The sequence below is a fragment of the Manis javanica genome, chromosome 8 (genome assembly GCF_040802235.1).
Source record: "Manis javanica isolate MJ-LG chromosome 8, MJ_LKY, whole genome shotgun sequence".
Classification (NCBI taxonomy): domain Eukaryota; kingdom Metazoa; phylum Chordata; class Mammalia; order Pholidota; family Manidae; genus Manis; species Manis javanica.
In genome coordinates this window covers 74,271,357-74,296,563 of record NC_133163.1, presented here as the reverse complement: position 1 = coordinate 74,296,563, position 25,207 = coordinate 74,271,357, and the positions used below count along the sequence as shown (strand labels likewise).

Sequence of the window (25,207 nt, the reverse complement as noted above, 5' to 3'; positions counted from 1 at the left end):
CTGTTCCCAGCTGAAGGTCACTTAAGGCCCCAGAATATAAGCTGGCGAGTTAGCGTGTGGCCCAGTGCATCACTGCCTGGTTCCCATTGCCCTGGGGACAAAAGGGGCTAAGAACACCAGGCCAGGCTGGGTCAGCTCCAGGTGACAGAGAGCAGGTTTTGTTCTCAGGGAACCTGTGTTCTGAGCAGGCCAGACTCGGTATAGTTGGAGTGGGGGATGAGAGATAGTCCCTGCTCTCTCCTATGGGAGGAGGAGGAGGGAAGGGGTTAATTTGGTTGTTGGTCTGTCCCCCCTCCAGTCGGGGTTGCCCTCCTCCTTCCTTCTAGGCCCCCTCCTCTCCCTGGGCTCTCACATTCACCCCTGCTCTCCATCTTCCTCAGCTGTCTCCCAAAGCAGCTCCTCATGCTGCTGAAGTCCTGGAGTGTGAGGGCCCAGGATGCAGACTCCTGCCTCAGGTGAGGGCACAAGGAGGCAGGCCAGCCCCCCGCACCAGGTTGCCTCTCTCTGCCCGGCTCCATGTATCCCATCTGTCTCTGTCTGACATCCCTTTCCCTCTGCCTGGTTCTCCCTAGGACCACATTTCTGCCCATCTCAGGGCCTGGCATGCCTACATTTCCCCCAGTCTCTGCCTTCTCTGAGCCCTGACCTCTGCTCACCCTCTGCTTGTCTCATCTCTGCCCTACATCTTGCTCCAGGTCTTTGTCTACCCCATTCTTATCTCACTCTTCTCAGCTTTCCTGATTTTGATTTTCCTTGCATCTGAAGGTGACTTGGGATTCTTTCCTTGGCTCAGTGCTTGTGGCTTCTCTATCCAAGGCTCACCTGCCCTTCTCCCTTCCCTCCCCATCACTAACTCCTTGCCCTGGCCTGGCTTCCAGTCCCTTGTTCCTGCTGACTTTTGCTCTGAGAGGCTAGGTTCTCCGGTTGTCCCCTGTATCTCCCTTTTCAAGTATGTGCCTCTGTTTTCCCTACTGATTACCCCATTGCTCTCTAAGTCCTTCCTAGGAAGAGGACTGGCCCTAGGGTAGGCAAGTTGAGGCAGGCTCGAGGAGAAAGGTGGGGGGGCCTTTGGATCTTTCCAAGGGCCCTCACTGTCTGGTTGTTTCTCTTTGTTGATTTCCCTGGTCCCCTGCCCCATGGTTCCTTGAGGTCTCCCCGCTTCTCTCTCCTGCCACCCTTGCCAGGCCTGCCCTCTTTCCTTCCCTAGCTTCTTGCTCCTCCTTCTCGTTCCTCCCGTGTCTGAGCTTCCTTGGGATGGGGCCTTCCATTCCAGGCCCAGGCAGCAGCTTGGCTGGGAATGGTTGTGTTTGGTGGAGTGGGGAGATCAGTCCAGGGCTGAGCCAGGGTTTCCAGAACTCCCGGATCCAGGTGGCTGGAAGTTCTTGCTTTCTATGACCCACAGTCCCAGGACTTCCCAAGGCCGGTATGGCAGGGACTCCAGGGAAGCTTGTCCCTTCTTCTACTTCCCAGCCCTCCAGCGGTGCCTCTCTCCCCCCAACCCAGAGTGGCACTCCCCACCCTCATTGGCCTGCCTCCGGCTTGAGATGGCCTACATAATGGACCAGAGTCCCCCATCTTCCAGCAAAGCCAGATGAAGAGGGTCTTGGGAATGAAAGTTATGGTGGGAAGAAACAAGGGGGAAGAAAGGGCACCCTGGGTGGAGGAGTCTGGGCTGGGGAGAGATGAGGAGGTGAGGGAGGTGGGCTGAGCGTGCAGTTCTTCTGGTTGTGTGGGGCTGGCATTCACAATGTCACCAGGAGTTAGAGCTGCAGGTGTTGGAGATGGTGGTGATGGTGTCTGGAAGGATAGTGGCTATAGCTGCAAGTCCTTGTGCCCTCTCATGCGCCTGTTTTAGTGGGGAGTCATTACCCACCTGCCCAAGTAGGTCACCCTACACACTGAACCGCCTCCCATGGCCCAGCCCCCATGTTGTCAGTGGTGGTGGGGTGGTGGTGACCAGAGCTGGGGTGCAGGTGCATAACTGATGGGCTCAGTTTGCTCTGGGCAAGCCTTAAGGGTTTTCCTAAATCCCCTTTAATCCTGAGGATCTTTTGGGCCAGGAAAAGGAATGGGAGGACAGATGTCATCTGCTGAGGAAGAGGCAAAGGGATTCCCCTGGTCCAGTGGGGTACCCGGGGTGCTCAGAGCCTCACAGGCTTCCAGGGAGACCTCCTTGGTCTAGTCTGTGCAGCCCCTTTCCTCCTCAGGAGCCCCACCTCCTCCCGCTCCCGCACCCCACCCGATGTCCATGTCTCCATGGATGGCAGGCAGTGAAGAAGTCTGGAGGCAGGATCTCAGCTTCATGGAAAATGGTTTTATTTTGCTTCCTCCAAGGGGCCACTATGTAAGCTCTGCAACTGGCTCCACTGGCACCCTCAGGACTGGGCAGATCAAGAAGATGTGGTAAAGCTATTCCTCATTCAAGCCCTTTTGAAAGGAACAAAGTCCAAATTAGCCCCAGGGAGGTAGGGATTGGGCAGGGATGAGAACAGAAAACAAAGGGGAGAGGATGGCCTGGAGGACCACGATGTGGCCTGAGGGAGGCCCTGTGGTTCTGAGAGATGTGGCCTAGGGATTGGTGTGGAGGGGTAAGTTCTGAATGGTAGGGCTTGGAGATCAGCCTGAGCGAAGCTGCCTAGGTGAGGGAGGACAAGGAATTCTCTAGGATGTCCATTTTAGGTTTGAGTTACAAGGTTGTAGGTTAAAACTAGGTGGGCAAGAAGTGAACATTATTAATTGGGAGAAAATTTTGACCTGCTGGGTATATTATAATCTGGGTTGCTGACCAAGTTAGGGCTGGGCCTCACAAATTCATTGGAAGTTAGAGCCGGAAAAATCTTAGAAACTACAGAGGACTGGATTACCTGGCCCTCTGGGGTTGTGGCTCAGTTGTGGGTGGGGGGAATGAATGAAGAGGAGACATCCCTGGTGTGAGGGGCTCTGTCTGAAGGGCATTCATTTGGGGGCATTCTGCCACCAGGGCAACTACAAGGCCCAGAGGAGGGATTCACCTTGGTGCCAATGTCACGGCTCTTGGCTCGCAGCTTGTTGACCTGGGACTCGGCGATGTCCGCCCGCTCCTCTGCCTCATCCAGCTCGTGCTGCACCTTGCGGAACTTGGAGAGGTTGGTGTTGGCCTGCTCTTCCTGTTGGGGGTCAGGGGGTGGGGGGATGAGTGCAAGGGGCTGGGGGATCTCAGCCTCCCAGTCTGGAGACTGGCTCCCCCATGTCCCTTCTCTAGGCCCAGTCCCCAGCTGGGTTACTCACCGCCTCCTCAGCCTGGCGCTTGTAGGCCTTGACCTTCAGCTGCAGCTTGTCCACCAGGTCCTGCAGCCGCAGCAGGTTCTTCCTGTCCTCCTCCGTCTGGAGAGCAGGGTGGGTGGGAGTGAAGACAGCACAGTTATGGGAGGAAGCATGTTCCTGTCCCCACTTGTTGTCTTTACCCCGAATGTCATATCCTGACCCAATTCTACTTTGTGATCCATATCAAGCACTTGAGTTCTCCTTGTAATTTCTTACCATAAAGAAGTATGAATATTTCTAGTGGTTTGTACCAAGAAAGAGGCTAAGGAGCTAATGGAACTCCTGAAATTGTGCACAAAATTGTGTGTGTGCACTGTTCTAGGGAGCAGGCTGGTGGGGGTTCTGGGACCCACGGAGAATAAACTCCCCTCTTCTAGAAGCCAGCATATGCTGGCAGTAACTCTGGGATTTCCTGGGTCGCAAGGAAATGGAATAGACTTGATGTAGATTAAGGACACATGTGCACAGAGGAATGGTCACTTTCTGGATTGCGACAGAAACAAAATGTAGTTGAGAGTTTGATTCTAGAAAACACTGTAGAAAGCTAAAGTCTATACTTCCCTGAGTAACCAAAAACTCCCAAGATTTACCGAAGGGCTTTGATATATTTTTTGTGTATTTTGGTGGTCATGGCACCAGGCCAAAGTTCAACTACATATGTGCTTTCTAGGACCCTGTTCCGGGAGAGCTCTGTCTGGAGGCTGGAATATGTCCCCAGAGGAGGCTGAGGGTCAATGCTGATGTGGAGCTCTCAGGACAGGAGGCTCAGAGACTGACCTCTGAACCAGGAGACACTCAGGATAGAACACGGCTGAGTGGAAATGGGGCAGCCAGGGGCTACACTGCCACCTCTCACCCTGGAAGAGTCTAAGAGAGAATCCTTCATTCTTCTGGGTGGTTGTCACCGTGGCTTCAGGCCATGGTGCAGAAGGCCTGGCCCAGAGCAGCTGCTGGGCCCGCACCTGGTAGGTGAGCTCCTTGATGCGACGCTCACTCTTCCTCATGCCCTTGACCGACTCTGCGTTGCGCTTCTGCTCGGCCTCCAGCTCATTCTCCAGCTCCCGCACACGGGCCTCCAGTTTCTGTAGCTGCTTCTTGCCGCCCTTGAGGGCGATCTGCTCGGCCTCGTCCAGCCGGTGCTGCAGGTCCTTGATGGTCTGCTCCATGTTCTTCTTCATGCGCTCCAGGTGGGCACTGGTGTCCTGCTCCTTCTTCAGCTCCTCCGCCATCATGGCGGCCTGCGGGCAGGAGAGAGGTGACAGGTGGCCTGGCTGAGTCCTCACATGCTCACTGCCCAGGGCAAGGAGCCCCGGCCTGGAGCAGGAGAGCGGGCTGGGGACTCACATCCGTGATGGCCTTCTTGGCCTTCTCCTCTGCGTTCCTGCACTCCTGTACTGCCTCCTCCACTTCAGTCTGAAGCTGGGACAGGTCTGCGTCCATCTTCTTCTTCTGGTTAATGAGGCTGGTGTTCTGAGGTTGGGTGGGCAGAGCATGAGAAGCACTGAGCATCCATGAATGGTTCGCAAATCTCACCTGCTGAGTCCTGCTAGCCCTGGGGAGCCACACACCTGGGAGTGCAGCAGCTGCACCCGCTCACTGGTTTCAATCAGCTCCTGCTCGGCCAGCTTCCGAGAGCGCTCTGTCTGCTCCACCACAGCCCGCAACTCCTCCAGCTCAGCCTGCAGCAGGTTGTTGCGCCGCTCCACAATGGCGATGTTCTCCTTCAAGTCATCGTTGGCACGGACTGCGTCATCCAGCTGGATCTGGGTGTCCTGTGGGTCAGGAGGGTGGGCGTGAGAGAAGGAGCTGGCCTCTGGGCCCATCTGAAGGCTAACAGGCTAAACTGGATGTCAGTGGAAAGCCCATTTAGGTGGATCTGCCAGGATCTATGGAATTTCTCTGCAATGGCCCAGGTGCAAGAGAGATCTGGAGCTGTGAAGAGATCTGGTCCACCCCCTGAGCCACCACAGGAGAAGCAGGTCAACACCACCAGCCAGCTGGGTCACTTAGAGGCCAGCCCTATCTTTGGGTGAGGCGACTTCCTACTTCCAAGGTTTCTATATACCTTCAGCAAGCTCTGGAGGCCCTTGGCTTGCTTCTGGGCCTCGGCGGCCATACGGTTGGCATGGCTGAGCTGGATCTCCATCTCATTGAGGTCTCCCTCCATCTTCTTCTTCACCCGCAGGGCCTCGTTGCGGCTGCGCGTCTCTGCATCCAGGGAGGTCTGCAGTGAGTCCACCACCCGCAGGTGGTTGCGCTTGGCCTGCTCCATCTCCTCATCCTTCTCTGCCAGCTTCCTCTCAATCTCTGCCTTGATCTGGTTGAACTCCAACTGGGCACGGAGGATCTTGCCCTCCTCATGCTCCAGGGAGGCCTGGGAGGGGGCAGAGAGAGAAGGTTGAGGCAGCTAGAGAGTTAGGGCATAGGACCAAGGGCAGGGTGTGTGCATGAATCATGCATACAAAGCAAGTTCAAGAGTGATGTAAGTGGTTCAGTCAAAGAAGTGGAAGGAGGAAGAAGAAAAGAGAATTTAAAAAGGATAGAAAAACAGCCTAAGAGAAGGTGATTCAGGCCCTCAAAGAGGAGAGGGAGCTATGAGGACAAAGAGGAAATTGGAGAGGGGTTGCCAAGGAAACAGGCAATCAGGCACAGGATATAAAAAACCTGCAGACAGGCAGAGGTGGGAAGGGGCAGGGAGTAGAAACAGGAAATCTCATCTAAGTTGTAATAGGTGAAATATTTGTGTGAAGGGGATTGAGGGGCCCAGCCATCATTCACCACAGTATTTGCTGAGTTCCTGCTCTGTACCAGCCACTGTTTTAGGCTCTGAGGATGGAGCAGTGACCAAAAAGGACAAAAGGGATGTGAAAACAAGGAGCACAGCCTAGCACTTAGCTTTCCCCCAACCGTGCACACACACACACCTCGGCCTCCTCCAGGGCTGACTGCAGCTCCATCTTCTCGGCCTCCAGCTGCTTGCGGATCTTCTCCAGCTCATGGATGCTCTTTCCACTGGAACCCAGCTGCTCAGTCAGGTCAGATATCTCCTCTGTGGGAGGGGTCGGGAGGCTCAGCTGGGGGCTACCGGGGTCCCTTAGAGGGTCGTGTATGCCTCTTGGTGCTTCTGGGTGGCACCACATGTGGACATTGCCCCCAGCCCACCCCGCTGCTGGGCCGCGCACCCTGAAGGTTCTTGTTCTCCCGCTTGAAGGTCTCCAGGTGCTCCAGAGACTCCTCATAGGCGTTCTTGAGCTTGAAGAGCTCAGTGCTGAGAGAACGCGCCTCCTTCTGCGAGGACTCCAGCTCTGACTGAGACTCCTCATACTTCTGCTTCCACTCTGCCAGGATCTGCAGGTACACGGCCCCATTGTGCAGCCCCAGCCCCAGCCCCAGCCCCAGGCCCAGCCCCTCTCAGGGCTGCCTAGGCCTCTGTCTGTGCTCAGCTGCCTCCCCTACCTCAGAGGAGCATGTCCCTGGCCCCTATCTAAGGCCCTCACCCCAGGCCCACCTTATCGAAGTTCCTCTGCTTCTTGTCCAGGGCCGCGGCGGCCGCGTTGGAGCGCTCCACGTCCACCATCAGGTCCTCGATCTCATTCTGCAGCCGGTGTTTGGTCTTCTCCAGTGACGAGCACTTGGCATTGACAGCCTCCACGGCCTCCTCAGCATCCTGCAGCCTCTGGGCCAGCTTCTTCCTGCCCAGGGAGGTGAAGGAGTGGGTGGAAGAGGTGAGGAGGATGGAGGTTGTGGATTTGGACAAGGGGAAACAACCTGAGTCTTCTAGAAAACAATCCTTGAGAAGTCAGAAGCATTGTTGGAGAAGCCTGAGGACAGGCCCCAGGGGCCAAGAACTGAGCATGCAGGGAGTCTCAGTGGCAGCAGCCAGGAGGGCCTTCCAGGTGGTGGCCCTCTAACCTGGGCCAGCCTCAAGGCTGCAGACATGGTGGACACATGGGATTCTGCAGTCCACCCCACCTCCCCCTGCCCACTACAGCACCTGCCCCAGGTGGGAGCACTCTGCCCTCAGACAAACCTTTTGTTCGTCTTATATTCGGATGAGAAACATAACGCGAGCAAAAAGCTTCCCTGAGAGGAGAAGGAGGTGGGGCCCAGGCAGGGTCCTCCTGTGTTGTCAAAACCTAGCTGAGCATCCACCCCTTGCTGAATCTACTGAGGATAGAGGCTGGGCTGTGTCCTGCCCACAAAGGGGCCTCACCCAGAGGTGCACCACCTGGGGGAACTCACTTGGCCTCCTCCAGCTCCTCGGTCCTCTGGATGGCATCCGTCTCATACTTGGTTCTCCACTGGGCCACCTCTGAGTTGGCCTTGGACAGGACGCGCTGCAGCTCAGCCTTGGCCTCTGTCTCCTCCTCGTACTGCTCCCGCAGCAGGTCACAGTCGTGCCGGGCTGACTGCAGCGCGTGGGCCAGAGCGTTCTTCGCCTGTGGGATGGCAGGCACCAGGAGGTGGCTTCAGCTTTCTCCATAGCATAGCCCCCATCCTTGCCCATCTCCTTACCCTAATTTCAAATCCTCCCCATGGCCTCACCTACTTCTAAATCTCCAGTGGACCTGGAACAGTATACTGAGTACTGACAACAGAATATTCTTACAGCACTGCCCTATTCAGAAAGCACTTCATCCCCCTCACCCTGTGCACCTTACTGCAGTAGGCATTGTCAGCCTAACCCCATTTCACCGGGGAGAAGAGAGGTCAGGTGATTTCCCTAAGACCAAGCAAGCTCCAAGAGGTAGGGTAGGATTGAGCCCTTTTTAAAAAGTCATATTCTTTCTCAATTTTCATGAGCCCAAAGAAGTGCTAGGAATAAGCTTCAGTTTAGTTTCCTACTCCAGTTTTCAGGTTGCCCAGCGAATCCCACAACTCCCTTGCTCAGTTCCTGCATCCTGCACCTATGCCCAGCCAAGGATATCACCCCTCCCAAGTTTATACCCTCCCCTCCATCTCATTCCTCCTGACCCAGGTACCCTTCTCCCTCCAGAGATGGCAGCAGAAAGGCAGAGGAGCCTAGAGAATAGACCTAGGAAGCATGTGGTAGGGTCTGGACTATTACTTCTTTTGGAAAACAGGAGAATAATGGATAGAGAGCAATCCTCGTTCTTGGGACACGAAGTGATGCAGATGCAAGGATGACCAGTATCTCCTGGTCTGGGCCAAGTGCCCTGAGCTTAGGCCTCACCTTCACTTCCTCCTCCAGCTGCCTCTTGAGGTCCTCCAGCTGCTGGGTGTAGGTGAGCTTGCCTCGGGTCAGCTGAGAGATGAGCGCCTCCTTCTCGTCCAGCTGCCGGGACAGCTCACCTGAGGCACCAAGGCATACTCAACTCTTGAAGGTCAGTCAATTCTCTCTCCCAACAGCGCCTCCCCTAACCCTCAGGCCCCATTCTCTGGAGAGGTGTGTGTGTGTGTGTGTGTGTGTGTGTGTGTGTGTGTGTGTGTCTACAAGGCTGAGGGGGCTTGCTCAGGAAGCCAGGGGAGGCTGGGGTGGGGCCCACCGTTCTCAGTCTGAAGCTTGGCCCGCTGGCTGGTGAGGTCGTTGACGGAACGCTGGGTCTCCTCAGCCTTGCTCCGGTGCTCATTCATCTGGTCCTCCAGGGTCCGGCACATCTTCTCCAGGTTAGCCTGAGAGAGGAGGGAGAGTCATAGGGTGGATGTGGGAGGGACTGAAAGGGGTACAAGGGACATGTTTAAAGGAGAAGGGAGGAAGGAAGGCATGGAAGGAAGGAGAGGGTGGGAGAACAGGGTAGACGAAGTGAGGTGGGAAACAGGCCCAACAAAGAAGAGAGGAGATGAGGACAGGAAATGGAGGCAGGTGGAGGGAATTCGAGGTGTGGAGAGGCGAGCAGGCAGCCCACCTTGGCCTTGATGATCTGCTCCATGTTGGAGGTGACATCGTCCAGCTCCAGCTTGAACTCGCTCTTCTCCTTCTCCAGCTTCTGCTTCACACGCTGCAGGTTGTCGATCTGCTCACTCAGCTCGGCCACGCTGTCCGCGTGCTTCTTGCGCAGGGCAGCTGCTGTGGCCTCGTGCTGCAGCGTGGCCTCCTCCAGGTCCCGCCTCATCTTCTGGAACTCAGCCTCGCGCTTCTTGTTCATCTCAATCTGCACGGACGTGGCCCCGCCGGCCTCTTCTAGCCTCTCGCTGATCTCCTCCAGCTCCCGGGACAGGTCTGAGCGCAGCTTCTCCACCTTGGCCCTGGCGGTGCGCTCGGCCTCCAGCTCCTCCTCCAGCTCCTCGATGCGTGCCTGGGACCAGACAAAAGGGGCTCAGACCCACAGCCCGGAGCCCTCCACCAGAGGCCCCACCCTAGGGCTCTAGAACACTTTTGGCCTGTCTGGAACAGTAAGTCAGTTTAGTTTTACCAGCAGAGAGATGGAAATAAGAGGATTTGGGGAAGATGGTTTGGACAGCTGAGTTAGCCTTCCTTTAGGTTCAAACCCTCAACATTCTCTATTGGAAGGAAAGTGGTTGAAGCTTATTCTTGAAGAAGGACAAAGAGACCTGTATTCTAGGGATAATTTAAGCAGTTTAGTGGCAAAAACAATAAAAGTTTAGAATGAGAGAACTGTGTTTGTCTAAATACCTAACACAGTGTCTGCTCTTGAGGTAAGAACTGAAGTCACAGCCTGTCAGGGCTGAAGGGACCTTAAAAACCACCAGGTAACAGAAGGACATACTGACCCAAAGATCTGGAGAGGGTTTCCCATGCTCACTGGCTAAACCAGAACTGAGACAGGGAGCCAGGATTTCTGCTTCCCGGACCTGCAAACTTTTCAAGGTCTCTGCCTTTGTCATTCTTGGATTGTTCAGCCCATCCAAGTGCTACCACCCCACAGCAGCACCGTATTGGCTCGGTATCTCCCTTCACAGGCACATAGCAAGTGCCTGCAATGCTGGGGAGAGGACCACCTGGATGAGGGGGCCAGGGAAGCTGAGAGCCAGCTCAGGGACTCCAGACTAGGCACCCCAGACCTTACCTGAAGCTCCTTTAGCTTCTTCTGCAGCTGGCTTCCCAGGGCCTGCTCATCCTCAATCCTCGCATTGAGGGCGTTCAGCTCAAAGTCCTTCCTGTGGGGAAGGAGGGATGATGAGGCAAGAGAGGCCATTTGGGCACCAGGAGGGCCCAGCAGTATTTGGAAATGGTAGTAAAACAAAAGAAGAGCAGGATTTCTTCAGAAAAATCGCTTCCAGGGCTGATGTAGGGTCCCTGGAGGTGTAACACCTGCTGAAGTATTGAAGTCCAACAGGAAATGTACGTGGGGCTAAAAGGACATGCATAAAAGGTGGTATGAGGATCAGTGGGACCATATATTTATTCACTCAGCCAACAAAAGCTAAGCCTAGGAAAGTGTGAAGCCTCCTGAGCAAACATAATCCCAATGAGGATGTAGATCATGATAATTGTCAGAGCCTTTTGAAGTCCTGACTCTAAAGTACCATAAGATCCTCAGGTATTCAAATGTCCTGCAGGCTCACTGTTTACCCAGTATGTAAAGTGGACTTACACATTTTGAAAGGACCTGCAATAAGAATTGGAACCACAGGTTCATCCAAACAAACACATGGCCCAGCCCCTGCACTGCTCAAGCCTGGTGGCTGACCCATTTCTCTGTGGTCCTCTGGGATCTCTGTGAAGGACCTGAAAGCACTTTCCTGAGAGGCTTTTGTGTGGAGCCTTCCTCTGTGTTAAGCAACTGGTCTCCAAAAAGACTTGTGCATAAAGGAGGCAAGCTGTTCTTTTCCTTCTCTTTTCAGTACCCAACAGAAAGACAAAGCTTGAGAGATCCAAGTGAGACTTTCTGCCAGAGAGGACTACTGGCCCTGATGTGTATGTCTAGAGGAGGAAAGCCTTCTTCCTGGAGGCCTTTGCACAGTTTTGCACCCACTTATCAAGGCTGCATGAGTCTGTTGCCTCTGAGGATGTACATATTGGGCCAACTTGCACTGTCATAGGCAGAACAGGCTGCTGGGCTGGAGAGGAGGAAAGGCGACAGGGAAGGGAATACACTACTTTTTCAGCCGCTCGTCCAGCTGCTGCTTGTCGTTCTCCAGGTCCATGATACTCTCCTGAGTCAGCTTCAGGTCACCCTCCAGCTTCCGCTTTGCTCGCTCCAGATCCATACGCACCTTCTTCTCTTGCTCCAGGGATCCCTCCAGCTGGTGGAGAGAAGGACACACAGGCCCCGCTAGGCCAAGCATTCTGATTTGGTGATTTGAAACTCAGTCACTGCAGGGTTGAAGACCTTCTCTGCTGTGTGGGCCAAATTTTACCAGGGGATTGTGAGAGGGCCTGGCGTGTAGGTATACTTAATAACTGAGTCAGTGACTGTGGGATGAGACCCCAAAGCTCCCTTCATTCATTCAGCACCCTATAAGCACTTGCAGGCCTGTGCTAGGCACTGAAAACATGAAATTCAATAAATACAAGTTCCCACCTAAAGGCAGCTGATGGTCTTATGGCTGAAACAGGTATTTCAATAATGATAACACCAAGTGATAAATGATTCAGTAAAGTTATACACAAAGGACTCTCCATGGCAACAGTGATCACTGAGGACCACATTCTGCCTAAAATACCAGAAGTCCAAAGATCTTCCTGAGGAGCCTTACAAAATTCCCAAAGAAATGTATCATGTTCTGCATCTTACTATGCAGATGGACAGTGACTGTGAACGGGTATGTGGGGGGGACTTGGTGAAGGGGGGAGCCTAGTAAACATAATGTTTTTCATGTAATTGTAGATTAATGATACCAAAAAAGAAAAAGAAATGTATCATGTTCTTATGTGGTAACCGTCTAAATGCTGTGGTCAAAGGTAGAGATATATAGGTTTGAACCCAAAGTGAAATAAGGAAGCCCATCTCTGCTGCTGATCATATCAGTGAGATGAGATAATACAACTCAGAATGGATCACCTTTCCCTTTTTCTGTTCTCCAGCTCTCTTAGAAAGATATCGGGAGATCACTCTCCAACCCACCCTCACACACACACACACACACACACACACACACACACACACACACGGTATACCGAGACCCTGTGACAATCTACTTACATCGTCCACCTGCTGCTCCAGCTTGACCTTGGCTTTGGTCAGGGTGTTGACCTTGTCCTCCTCGGCCTGAAGGTCATCCAGGGCCTGCTGGTGGGCCTCTTGCAGAGCCTTCTTCTCTTTGGTCAGCTTGGCAATGATCTCATCCAGCCCAGCCATCTCTTCTGTCAGGTTCTTCACCTGCCGACCAAGAATCCATCCCCTTGATGGTCAAACATCACTAGCCTGGAGACATCTATGACCAAGGACCACAACTACACTCTGGTCTGTGAGTCCCGAGGAGACCTGGGCCAGGGGAGCTGCCCTCACCTTGTTCTCTGTTGCGTGCTTCTCCTTCTCCACCTTGGCCAGTGTCAGCTCCAGGTCATCAATGTCCCTTTTGAGCTCAGAGCACTCGTCTTCCAGCTTGCGCTTCTTGGCGGTGAGCTCTGCGTTCATCTCCTCCTCGTCCTCTAGCCTCTCATTCATCTCCTTCACCTTGGCCTCCAGCTGGATCTTGTTTTTGATCAGCTGGTCGCAGCGCTCCTCCGCATCAGCCAGGTTGTCTTGTTCCTGGGGAAAGCACAGAAGGGAGGCTTTTCAGTGGGTAGGGTATTCACCCCAGCAGGTCGAAGGAGGGTGAGGCTCAGCCCTCAGGGAAGGGGAGCTCCAGAATATCCCCAGATGAGGAGAATCTCAGTAGGATGAGGTAGAGAAGAGTTTTAGGGCAATGCAATGGGAGCAGAAAGGAAGGGAACCAGGTCTCGTTATCTGGCCCTCTTCCTCTAGTCTACTCCATTGAAGGTGGGAACTGCATCTGCTGATACCATCTCCTTACATGTTTACAGTCTAGCCAGATGGTTGTTTTATTCCCTGTCTGGAGATGAGGGTATTGAGACTCTAAGATAATGAATGTATGGTTTGAGAAAGGTCACACAATTATTAAGCTCTGGATCCAGGCTGAGCCCAGACAGAATGTCTGTGTTTTAAAAGTTTTTTCTTCTTTCCCTTCCTTTTCCTTCTCTCAAGGGACCTCTTTGGAGGTCTTTGGAAGTATTGATTCTAAAAATCCTCTGCCTGTGAGAGGACAAGAGAGTGAGCTCTGGGTAGGGAGATACAGCTGGTGAGGAGGGTAGAGGGGCCAGTAGTGGCCCAGGAGTCTTACCGCCTGCACTTGGAGCTGAAGGTCATTCTTCTCTTGCAGCAGGGACACCATCTTCTCCTCTAGCTCCTTGCGGCGAGCCTCGGACTTCTCCAGCGCCTCTTTGAGGCGCCCAAACTCCTCCTTCATGGTGGCCATCTCTTTCTCTGTCTCTGCGCTCTTTAGCAGCGGCTTGATCTTGAAGTAGAGCTTCATCCAGGGCCAGTTCTTGACCCCCATGAAGGCCCGAATGTTCCACTGGATTATCAGCAGAGAGTCTCTGCAGGGACCCAGTGGGAGGGTGGTCAGAGAGCCCCTCCCTCCTTCCTGTCCTGAGGCCCTCACATCTAGGTAATGGCCATTTCCTTCCTCCACCCTGCACTCTAGCCTGAGGCCCACCCTGGGTCCATGTGAGCCCCTCCTGCCTGCCTGAGGCTTGGAAACCCCAGTGAGCTCTTTCTCATGACACTGCCTGTGAACCAGCCCTGGCCTTAGATGACTGGGAGCCTCCTCTTGAGAGCCCTCACCTGCGTTCTAGCAGCTTCTTGAACTCCATTCTGGAGAGCACACCTCGGGACTGGGCCTGGATGCGGGTGATGATGCGGCTCAGCCTCTCATCCCGCATCTCCTCCAGTAGCCCCAGCAGCCCTGCCTTGAAGAACACCTGCGGGCAAGGGGTAGGCAGTGTGATTTCGGGGGTCTGGAGTGGGTGGACAGGAGGTATCTGAAGGAGGGTGACAACCTAGGAAAGAATTGGAGCAGAGAGGTCCACAGCTGCTGGAGCTGAGAGTGGGGAGTGGTGCTGGCTGGTCTGGGGGTGATGTGGGGAGCAGCATGTGGCTGAGAGATGTTGCTGAGATAATTGGAAAGAGGACAGGTGCCACGAGGTGAGGAGTCACAGGCCAAGAGAAGTCTTCTTGTAATCAGCTTGTTTCCTCCCTTTTCTCACCTTGGTGTGGCCGAACTTATACTGGTTGTGGTCAATGTCCAGAGAGCTCAGCAGTTTCTCTGCCCCTTTCCTGCTGTCAATGAACTGGCCCTCAGGGATGGCCGCCGGGTTCAGGATGCGGTACCTGGGAAGGGAGGTGCCCAGAGTCACCCACGGTCTGCACTGATCTGCCCTGCCCACAGAACTCAGGGCCACCTGCAGCCTCTCCTCCCGCCAAGGCCTCCCCGGCTCCCCTGCGCCCCGCACCCTGGGGCTTCCCATGCCCACCTCTGCCGGAAGTCCCCGTAGAGGATGCGGTTGGGGAAGCCCTTCCTGCAGATGCGGATGCCCTCCAGCACGCCATTGCAGCGCAGCTGGTGCATGACCAGGGGGTTGTCCATCACCCCTGTGGCAGGAGGGGAGGGAGATGAGTGTATGGGGAGAGCACTGGACTAAGAGCCAAACATTGTGGGTTCTGATTCTGTCTCTGCCACTTATTAGCTGGTAACTTTAGTGAATCGGTTAATAATGATCCTTTTTTAAATTATTTTTTTCCAGCCATACTTTTAAGTTTAACCAAATAGTTTTCACATTTCTTATTTTATGACTATGTGCATTATCATAGGTGGTAGCCAGGGCAAATATATCCCATTTGCTGGAGAATAAACTAAGCCCAGAGAATTTAAGAGACTTGACCAAGGTCACAAAGTTGATCAAAACAAAGCCAGGTATTGAACCCAGGTTTCTGAGTCTCCATCTCCTTATCAGTCAAAAAGGGATAATCTTGTAAGTCTCAGTGGGGGTTGTAAGGCACTCATGAGGCAATACCCACCAAGTGTCTTAAACATTACTGAGTTATGCATCCCATATGCAAGTAGCACTGGGGGCAGGGGTGGTCTGCAAGACCTCTTGTGGGACAGAAGAAGAGTGTGATTTGGAAACTGCTGTGGTGGGAGATTAGAAAACGACTTAGGAGGTCCTGACCCAGAGCAGGATGTCTCCAGCAGTGGGCTGGGCCCAAGTTCTGGGGCTCACCTGGAGACTTCGTCTCATTGGGGATGATGCAACGCACGAAGTGGGGGTGTGTGGAGCGCAAGTTGGTCATCAGCTTGTTCAGGTTTTCCTGTGGCCAAAAACACGAGAGAGAGGAGTAAAGAAAGTGAAAAAAGAGAAGTAAGAAAGGGAATGGAGAGAAAGGAAGGGAAAAGAAACAAAGACACTGCAAGGAGCTAAAGAGAATGAAAGAGGAGGAGAAAGGGTGGAAGGGAGGAAGGAAAGAAAGAGGTGAGAGGGGATATGGGTAAGAAAAATGGCCAGCAGGGGAAAGGGCGGAAATGGAGATGGAGAGAAGGGAAGACGAGGAGGGGAAAGGATCCTGCACTGACCGGGAGATGCGGCAGAGCCTGGGAAGAACAAGGTGGGAGGGAACCGAGCTGGTTCCCTGGGGACTGGGGAGCTGTGCTGGACCAGGCTGGGGTCCCACACTCACCCTGTGCAGAGCCGACACAGTCTGAAAGGATGAGCCTTTCTTGGCTTTGCCTTTGCCCTTCTCGACAGCTGTGGGAAGGAGAGTCAAGAAGAGGCCCATGAGTGGGCGTGTGAGGTGGCCAAGGCCGGGGAGAAGAATCACAGCTCCTCTTCACATCCTCCAGATGAGGGTCTTCCCTGGGGGTGCCTCAGCCTCTCCACCCAATTTGACCTCACTGGACCTGTAAACCCTGGGGCACAACCTGCCATGGAGCTGGTGGGGGGTAGCAACTGACCTGCCTCACAACCTTGGCAGGAACCTCGCTCCTTAGTCCCCTGGGTCCCAGTCCCTACTTACGGGCATCAGCCCCAGCATAGTTGGCAAACAGGTTGCTGAGCAGCTTGAGGGAGGACTTCTGGTACAGGCCCACCACCGTCTCATTGAGTGGGTCTTTGTTCTTCTGCAGCCAGCCCAGGATGTTGTAGTCCACGGTGCCGGCGTAGTGGATCAGGGAGAAGTGGGCTTCCGGCTTCCCCTTTATATTGCGTGGCTTCTGGAAGTTGTTGGACTTGCCCAGGTGGTTGTCATACAGCTTGGCCTTGAAGGTCATGTCGGTGGCCTTGGGGAACATGCACTCCTCCTCCAGGATGGACATGATGCCCATGGGCTGAGGGTGGAGGGGAGAGTGTCACTGAGATGCTTTATGCAGATGGAGACGGATCCTCCTCTGGGGTCAATTATTTGCTTATGGAGGTGCCCTGCTGGATATTAAAGTACTAGGCTCAGCTCTGAGTACTGTTATCTGCTAATTGGCACCTGTCCAAGTCACAAGGTGAAAGACTTTGATTCCAAAAGGACCTTTGTGAAAGTCTGGGAATGTGGATGCTATAGGTGATTTACACACCACTCCATTACCCAGATCCTTGAGATGCTGAGGTTAAAAATAGGTGCACTCTTACAATACCCCCACCCCACCCTCAGACTTCCTGCTCCTTCAGTGGGTAAACCATGGCCACTAAGCACAGTTTGGGAGGCCATATTGCAGGTGCCCATAGTCCGTGTATCCACTCTCAAGCCCCTGGGAACTCAGCCCTCCCAGGTGCCACCCTGTCCTGGGTGACCAAGACAACACAGGGTGATGGAAATTAGGGCTGCCGAGGCAGCACCTTCTCGATGAGGTCGATGCAGGCCTGCAGGTCCATGCCAAAGTCGATGAACGTCCACTCGATGCCCTCCTTCTTGTACTCCTCCTGCTCCAGCACAAACATGTGGTGGTTGAAGAACTGCTGCAGCTTCTCATTGGTAAAGTTGATGCAGAGCTGCTCAAAGCTGTTGAACTGTAGGCGAGAGAGGGTGCAGTGGTCAGGGAGGCAGGTGTCTGAGTCTCCAGTGGGGTCAGTCGGGGCTGTGCCTAAGCCCAGCAAGGGGGAGGCTGGTCCCCTCCCCTGGTGGGGCAGGGGCTTCCCGAAGACAGGAAGACGACTGCGTCTGTCACTGCTGACCCCCACGGGCTTTCCTGCCCCTGGTCTATCGCTGGCTTAACAAATGGTTGTTGCACATGCAAGTGAGTCATTGCTCTCCCCTCTTCCTGTGCTCCCTGCACTCACATCGAAGATCTCAAAGCCAGCGATGTCCAGGACTCCTATGAAGTACTGGCGCGGCTGCTTGGTCTCCAGCGTGGCGTTGATCCGCGTCACCATCCAGTTGAACATCTTCTCGTACACTGCCTTGGCCAGTGCCCCAGTGGCATAGGCTACCTGGAAGGCAGGGGAGAGCCCCACATGAGCAGAGTTGTCAGGAATAGTGAATTGCAAAGATCCCACTGCAGCATGCCAACACCCCCGTTTTTCTTTTGGAGATGGCTCACCTGCTGGACATTCTGCCCCTTGGTGACATACTCATTGCCCACTTTCACGCGAGGGTGGCACAGCCCCTTGAGGAGGTCAGCTGAGTTCAGCCCCATGAGGTAGGCGGACTTGTCAGCCTCTGGAAGGAAAGGACGGGGAGCAAAGTTGGTGATAGGGTGATTCCTTTGCAGATGCGGACCTCAGTGAACCCACAGCTGCCCCCAGCATCCCAGACTCCCACCTTCAGTGCCATCTGGCTCAGCCTGCTCTTCTCGCTGCTTCTGTTTGAACTTCATGTTTCCAAAGTGCATGATGGCGCCTGTCAGCTTGTAAATGGAGTTCTTCTCCTCGGAAGTGAAGCCCAGCACATCAAAGGCGTTCTATAGGCAGCCCCATATCAATGGACCCCAGAAAAGAAAATACGTCAGGTAAATGAGACCCTTCTTCAGTTGGAGAGAGAACTTGTCTCCTGAACCCCTGTGGTTTCTGAGACTCCCATGCTCAGTGGGGAACTCCAAAGCACAGCTGAAAGGTACAAGAGCAGCGTGGGGTGTGGGCTGCCACTGCCCCAGTGTCAGTGGCCACGGCTGTGCTCCCAACCTGCTCTGGGTCACGCACTCATGTTTCTTACTGTGGCCCTCCTCTAGGCCTCACACTTGCTTCCCTGCCTGGACCTTCTATACCTGTCTATATCTGCTCTTGACCTGACAGCTGCCCCAGCCCCATGGCATCTGTGTCACTCTAACCTGCTTCTTCCCTTGAGGAGGCCTTGCTTCTTGGCTAGTCTGCTTCTCTATTCCATGGCTCTCAGCCTTCTAAGGTGTGGTTGAATACCAAACCCTGTTTAGCCTTGTCTCCTCACGCCCATACCCCAGCCCACCGCCACCAGAGGTTACATTCTAGCCCTCAGAGACAGCCTTGCCACTTTGAGCAACAGACAGCCAGTGTTGCAGCTCTACTCTTAGGTCAGTGAATTGTCCCCATGTGTCCCTCACCACCAATCCCCTCACCACCTGATGGGGTCCTCACACACTTACATCAGTGGCCATGAGCTCCTCAGCGTCATCAATTGAGGCCACAGTGGTCTCTCCTTGGGAGATGAACGCATAATCATAGGGGTTGTTGGTGATCAGCAGCATGTCTGGGGGAGAAGATGTGGTTAGATATGGCACAACCCCCTGGCTTTCCCTGGGCTGCCTGCCACAACACATGGCCTGCAGGAAAGCACATGACAGGGCTTATTGTGGTCCCACATCCCACAGAACTGAATCTGGCAGTGCCACAAACCCAGGGCATGCCAACAAGCAGCCATAAGCAAGGGGACCAGGTTGCCATGGAGATAGTTGGTCTCAGTTGGTAGCTCTGACTCACCCAGCAGCTCAGGCTTTTTGTTAGATAGGATTTGGTAGAAAATGTGATAATCTCTCTCTGCTTTCAGCTGGAAAATAACTCTGGATTTTTCCAGAAGATCTGTGTACAGTAGGAGAATGGAAAGAGAGAAAGAAAAGGTTGGGATTTAGGTACAAGGAAACAGAGGAAAATGAATGGGAAATGTAGCAAGCAAAAAGCAGAGGGAGAGGGAGAGACAAAGACTCATATACAGACAACAGAGCCGGATGGGAACAGACACCCAGAAGGATAGAAACAGTCTCAGAGAAAAGTCACATAGAAAGACATACAGACATGCAGAGCCAGAGACGGAGAAAGACCAGAGTAAGTCTCAGAGACAAATATACAAATCTGGAGACACAGCACACAGAGACAGAGACAGAGAGATTGAAGGGCAGAGAACTAGAAGGGGACAGAGACAGAGGCTGAGATTGAGATAGTTTAGAAAGAGGATGAGTTCAGGCTGAGTCTTAGCAGATTTGTGGCACTCACAAGTCTCTATGTCTGCGGACGCCAACTTTCCTGTAGCCCCAAAATGGATTCGAATGAATTTCCCCTGGAAAGACAGAGGGGAGTAGAGATGAATTGAGGCAAGGCTAATAACTGATGCCATCCCTCAGTGAGCCCAAATCCCAAGTCCAAGGTCAGGGACCACTCACAAAGCGGGAGGAGTTGTCATTCCGGACGGTCTTGGCATTGCCAAAGGCCTCCAGGGCGGGGTTGGCCTGGATGATCTGGTCCTCCAGGGTGCCCTACAGAGGTCAAGGAGGATGGCAGGTGAGAGGCCTCCCCCTCCCTTTTTGTAGTGCAGGCCATTGGAAGACAAAGGCCTACCTTGCCTGTGGTCTGTTCCTTCTTGCGATCCCCAATAGCAGCAATAACAGCAAAATACTGGATGACTCTCTTGGTGTTAACTGTCTTCCCTGCTCCAGATTCTCCACTGTTGGGACAGTCAGGGACTTATTTGGTAGTGAGCAAACACTGCTTGAAACCAACAAGCCTCAAGTCAGGAGAGAATTCCTGGTCCTACTTGACAGTGGAAGCCGTAAAGCAGGGAGCTGCCAGGTTGTATGCACCCAGAACAACACACAGCTGAACTCTGGTGTACACAGCAACCAGAAAGGATGCCACAAGAAGGTGCAGGCTTGGGCAAGTGGAACCTGCCCTTGGGTCAATCCAAGGGGATAGGCCAGGTTGTTTTGGGGGGGGTGCGGGAAGGGAGGGTGAGGGTGTGGCTGGAAGAATGGGGAAGGTTCCTGAAGGAAAAGGTGAAAGAAAATGAAGAGATAAAGAAGCATGGTGACAGTGGGCTTTTTGGGTAAATGAATGATGAGATGGATGAAAGTGAGTGAAGGAGATGGAGGAGGAAAAATAAGAGAGGGATGGGAAGAAGGAAGGAAAGCAGAGAGCAAAGAGAAGGTATAGGTCAGAGAAGAAAGAGGAGCTGGCATAAAGGTAGCACGTGAGTCCATGTATGGGGGCTGGGATCAGGGAGATTTGGGAAGAGAACAGAGTAGGAACTACACTTACGTGATCAGGATAGACTGGTTTTCTCTGTCTGTGGGGAGAAAATGGGGAGGAAAGTCAGCCACACCGAATGTTAGCTCTTGTCTGGTGGCCTGTATGCCAGGCCTTGCCTCTCCCCAGACATCTCCCAGCCTCCTGAACCCCTGGGAGGAGGGAGAGAGCCGGCATATGCATTCCCTCTCGTGGGACCCTCAGGACAACCCTTCACTTGCAGCCTGTCACCTGTCAGCATGTACTGATAGGCGTTGTCAGAGATGGAGAAGATGTGCGGAGGCGCCTCACTCCTCTTCTTGCCCCGGTAGGCGGCCACCACCTCAGCGTTGTACACCGGCAGCCACTTGTAGGGGTTGACGGTGACGCAGAAGAGTCCAGAGTAGGTCTAAGGTAGGAAGGAGGAGCAAGTGTCCAATTATGATGGGGGAGGGGTGCCAGTTTTGAAATTAGAGAAAGATCTCAGGAAGGGAAGAAGAGAAAGGAAAGCCTATAAATGCATAAAACTGAGTAATCCTCACCTCCAGAATATTAGAACCGAACCAAGGACATAGGGATTAGGATAGAGTGTAATACTGCCTGCACACAAAGAACAGGAATGCTTGGCTCCAGGAGGTAGACATGTACGGACTGGGAAGCTATGAGATGCAGAGGGCTATCTGGGTGGGGCACTCACGTAGATCATCCAGGAGGAATAGCGCTCCTTGAGGTTGTAGAGCACCGCAGGCTCATGCAGGAAGGTCAGCATGGCCATGTCCTCGATCTTGTCGAACTTGGGTGGGTTCTGCTGCATCACCTGGTCCTCCTTCACCGTCACCGTCTACAACAGCCCACATGCAGCTCCACTGTCAGCCCTCCCTCAGCAGGGAAATGAGCTGAGCAAATCACAGGACTATGATGTTCAAGACAGAAGTATCCAGAATCACAGAGAAGATAGACTGGATATTGGGAATGAGATGGGCTATTTGGAGGGTGTGGATCCCTCACAAAGGAAGGGAAAATTGGACGGTCCTCAGGTCTGTGTGTGGTGGATCCCAGGGCGCCCCTTTCTGTCTACGCCAGGTAGAGGGCATCTCGGGTGCTTCCCACAGCAGCCCTGCCACCCACCTTGCCATTCTCAGTCTCAGCAGTGACTTTGCCACCCTCTCGAGACAAAACCTTGGCCTTGACAAACTCCTCTTTGTCATCAGGCACAAACACATCCTTCTTGAGATCAAAAGGCCTGGTCTGGGCTTCCAGCCGCTCCTTCTCTGACTTGCGCAGGAAGGGGGCAGCGGCCCCAAACGCGGACATCTCCGCATCCCCCATGGCTGTGCCTGCAGGAGGAGGAGGAGATGGCTACCCTGCCGTCCGCCTGCCCTTCCCTCCCCTCCCTGGCTCTCCCCTTCAGTGGGAGCCCCACAGCCTGGCACCAGACTCAGGAGTCCAGAGTGGTCACCACTAACCCCTTGCTCCTTGAGTTTATCCCTTAACTTGAGAACAGCCTAGCAAACTGTCAGGGCAGAAGGGGAGGTTAACTTTTGTCAGCCTGGGGCTCTCTGAGAGCAGGGAGGAGTGCCCTGGGCTTCGAGTGGGTGCAGGAAGCTGACTATGTCCATCTCTGACCCTTGTACCTCCCTGGACACTCACTAGTCACAGGTGAAGGAGCTCCTGGTCACCCAGACATTCTCTCCAAGGCAAGAGTTCTATAGCCCGGCTTTGGGACTGTCGTGACCAGTCTCCCCAGGTCCCTCCACCCTATCTTCATCTTTCCTTACCTTGGCTTCTCGAATGTGTCTAAGAGAGGAAAGGGGCTCAAGCCTGCAGGAAACCTGGAGAAAGGGAAGGCTGTGTCAGGGCTGCCTCCCTGCTGCTCCCTGGCCCTGCCTCTTGCTGGAAAACAGGGGTGAAGTGGTGGTCAGCTTCTCTTATCCTGTCCTCTCTCTTGCTTTCCAAACATCACTCCCTTTTTCCTGAGCACTAGTTCTAAGAATTTTCTCCTATTAACTCAACTCTGAGCCCTAGTTCTCCTCCCTCCTGGGAGATGGTCCTGCCCTTGCCTATCCAGTGAAACTTGCCTTCCTTGAGCTACCTGATGTACAGTTAATGGCCACATTTGCTCAGTGCCTTACAGCCTACAAAGCACTTTATGTACAGTCTCTTACCCCATCCTACAAAAGAGGAAATGAAGGTTAAGGGGCTTGCTTGTCCAAGAACATGTAACAGTAAGTGCTGGAGCCATGACTGAACTCACATCTCATGACCCCAAAGCTAGTTTTTTTCCATCCTGTTCCCATTTGATTGTAAGTCCTGGTGGTCATTCTCAGAGAGAAGACCCTGTGGGCATCCCTTCATAGACACACCCATCACACAGCTGAAAGCTCTCCAGATGCCCTCCGGTGATCACACTTGCCTGCTGCTCATGCACATACCTCACACAGAGGTGCTTCCTTCCTATACCTTGGCACACACACAGCCCTCCCAGTGTGCTGCTATGCCTGGCAGAGACGCCTGTTAAAAATATGTCCCGCATAAATAGGCTCACAGTGCTGCACATTGCCAAGTATACAGACTCGAAATAGCCATACCACATGCCCATGAGCTCCCTTTGAGGAATGCACACACACTGTGGCAGCCATGACTCCTGGATGCACACACAAGCACCCCCACGTGCATGGACATGGGTAATCACACATTACAGATCTCACAGAACTATCTCTTAAGCATACATACTTCCTAAGTAATAGTTCTCTGCCATCCTCTTCCCCTTGCCCCAAATGGACCTGCTTGTCCTCAGGCATAATCATAAACATACATCTCCCACTTGATATTTCTGTGTTTTAGGCAATGAAGTACATACCTTCCCTCACCCATGCAGCCCGTTCATGCTGTACACACACACGCACACACCTCTCATGCATTCTGGTCCCATGTGCTCAGATACAGACATTCCCCTGGAACACACAAGTCCCCTCTCCTAGGGCACATACATACATGTTTAGACCTGCACATGTGTGCTCAATGACCAGACATGATACTTTGCATGAAGCCCTACATGAAGCTTGCTGTTCCTAGAGGAGCCCCTTCCTAAACCTGGGGCCCACTTATCTCAAAGGAAGGCCTCCAGCTCCATGCTCCTACCTGAGAGCAGAAGGAAAGACAGAGCGCAGAAGAGAGCTGTGGAGCCCAAAATGGTCAGGGGCTGTATATATGGGGCAGCAGGTGCCCCCACCCCCATCTGCACCCAGTCCCTAGACGGATTTAGAAAGCACTGTTGTCACTAGAAGCATTTCCCCCAGCCTCCCCCCTTTCCCAAACAGTGCTCCCCTCCCCCCTCCTGCAGGAAACAATTGGAAGTGGTCGTCATTGTCATGGCATGGAGTATGCAGGGTCTGAGTTCCAGAGGGCGGGGATGGCTCAAAGTGCAGCCAAAATATCTCCCAGGGCAGGCCTTACATTCCATGGTTGCAGGAGAAGGAACTGACAACGACCACCGTGACCTCAGGCAGGCAAGGCCTTGGCCCTCCCCCAGGGCTCCCTGGCTTCTGACACTGCTGCCCCTCAGGCCCCCTGCCTCTGGGCTGGCCTGGCTACACTTGCACAGTGTCCTTTCTGCTCCCTGGCCTGGGTCCTGCACCCCACAGTGAAAGGGGTGGGGGCCAAGTGTCAGCAGCAGAGGGGTAGGACAGAGTTGGGGGCATGGCCCCTGGGTGGGGGCAGGATGGGGGCAGCTGGAAGGAGGTTTCCCAGCCAGGTGGCAAGAACAACGACCAGGGGGCTTACAGATGGACACTCTGGCTCAGGCACTGATTTCCCTGGAGCAGCCTGGCATCATGGTGAGGTCACTGAGCTGCAGAGCCAGGCAGGCTGTTAGTAATAGGTCCAAGTTCTTCATTTTATGGGGAGGGTAAGTGTCTTCTTTAAGGTCATGCAGCTAGTCAGGGCAGCATGATTCAAGAGGGAAAGCTCAGCAGATGGGGAATGGAGCCCAGCCTGTGGAGGGAGGCCTGGGAGGGAGCGCTGGTGGTCCATAGAAGCAAGAATCCACTATGTGCAGAGGACAGGCCCCGTTTGCCTGCTGCTCATAGTTTGCAGCCCTTTGCCTGACTCGTTTTCCTAGCTCTGCCCGCAGGTTCTAAATGCTCCAACCCAGCCACACACTTTTGGAGCCATAGATAACACAGCTGCTGGGAGCTAGAAGGAGAACCTTAACCAAGACAGCTGTTGTCTGGCCCACCCACCCTCCTGTTCTGGGGGGCAGTATCTGTGCAGACCTGGTAAGACTGGTGTTCTGGCAAGTGGGGCAGAGGGACAGGAAAAAGCTCCCCCCCTCTCCTGCAGGCCTTAGGAGCAGCCACAGAGGTGGGGATGAAAGGGGGCTGGGGCTCCGCTGAGCACATACTAGTGGAGGCCAAGCTTTCCAGCCACAGGGTACTCAAGCTTCACGCGCTCTTCCGCTCTTCCGTGTCTAGGCAACCACTGAGTGGTTTGGTTTGAAACCGCCCCCCTTCCCTACTGCGGCTCTTCAGCGCATGCGGATTAATCCATCTGATTAGCCTTCAGTTTGGAGGGAGAGCCACAGGCCTGGGG

At 53.8% G+C, this 25,207-nt stretch overlaps 1 protein-coding gene across 3 annotated transcripts; it reads right to left on the bottom strand.

The window, feature by feature from the left end:
• Positions 1 to 2,294: 2,294 nt before the first annotated feature.
• LOC108400001 (myosin-7) lies at positions 2,295 to 23,852 on the bottom strand. Of its 3 annotated transcripts, none has more exons than XM_037017434.2 (40): positions 23,759 to 23,852; positions 22,396 to 22,449; positions 21,746 to 21,954; positions 21,315 to 21,458; positions 20,870 to 21,026; positions 20,651 to 20,678; positions 19,955 to 20,060; positions 19,780 to 19,872; positions 19,613 to 19,676; positions 19,103 to 19,201; positions 18,769 to 18,872; positions 17,973 to 18,111; positions 17,752 to 17,870; positions 17,492 to 17,641; positions 17,051 to 17,221; positions 16,242 to 16,551; positions 15,906 to 15,973; positions 15,452 to 15,539; positions 14,705 to 14,822; positions 14,438 to 14,561; positions 14,016 to 14,152; positions 13,513 to 13,768; positions 12,678 to 12,920; positions 12,372 to 12,548; positions 11,327 to 11,472; positions 10,293 to 10,383; positions 9,171 to 9,560; positions 8,811 to 8,937; positions 8,498 to 8,616; positions 7,546 to 7,742; positions 6,812 to 6,995; positions 6,486 to 6,651; positions 6,228 to 6,352; positions 5,369 to 5,677; positions 4,872 to 5,075; positions 4,648 to 4,773; positions 4,266 to 4,541; positions 3,268 to 3,363; positions 3,012 to 3,146; positions 2,295 to 2,427 (listed from the first exon to the last, which is right to left on the bottom strand). In XM_037017434.2, the coding sequence occupies exons 3-40, from the start codon at positions 21,944 to 21,946 to the stop codon at positions 2,410 to 2,412; spliced, it is 5,805 nt and encodes a 1,934-aa protein (XP_036873329.1). In that variant the 5' UTR covers positions 21,947 to 21,954; positions 22,396 to 22,449; positions 23,759 to 23,852; the 3' UTR covers positions 2,295 to 2,409. The 3 variants fall into 3 exon arrangements, with proteins under 3 accessions (XP_036873329.1, XP_036873328.1, XP_036873330.1); XM_037017433.2 differs by having other exon boundaries at positions 22,396 to 22,510; positions 23,759 to 23,781; XM_037017435.2 differs by lacking the exon at positions 23,759 to 23,852 and adding an exon at positions 23,050 to 23,120.
• Between the last annotated feature and the right edge of the window lie 1,355 nt (positions 23,853 to 25,207).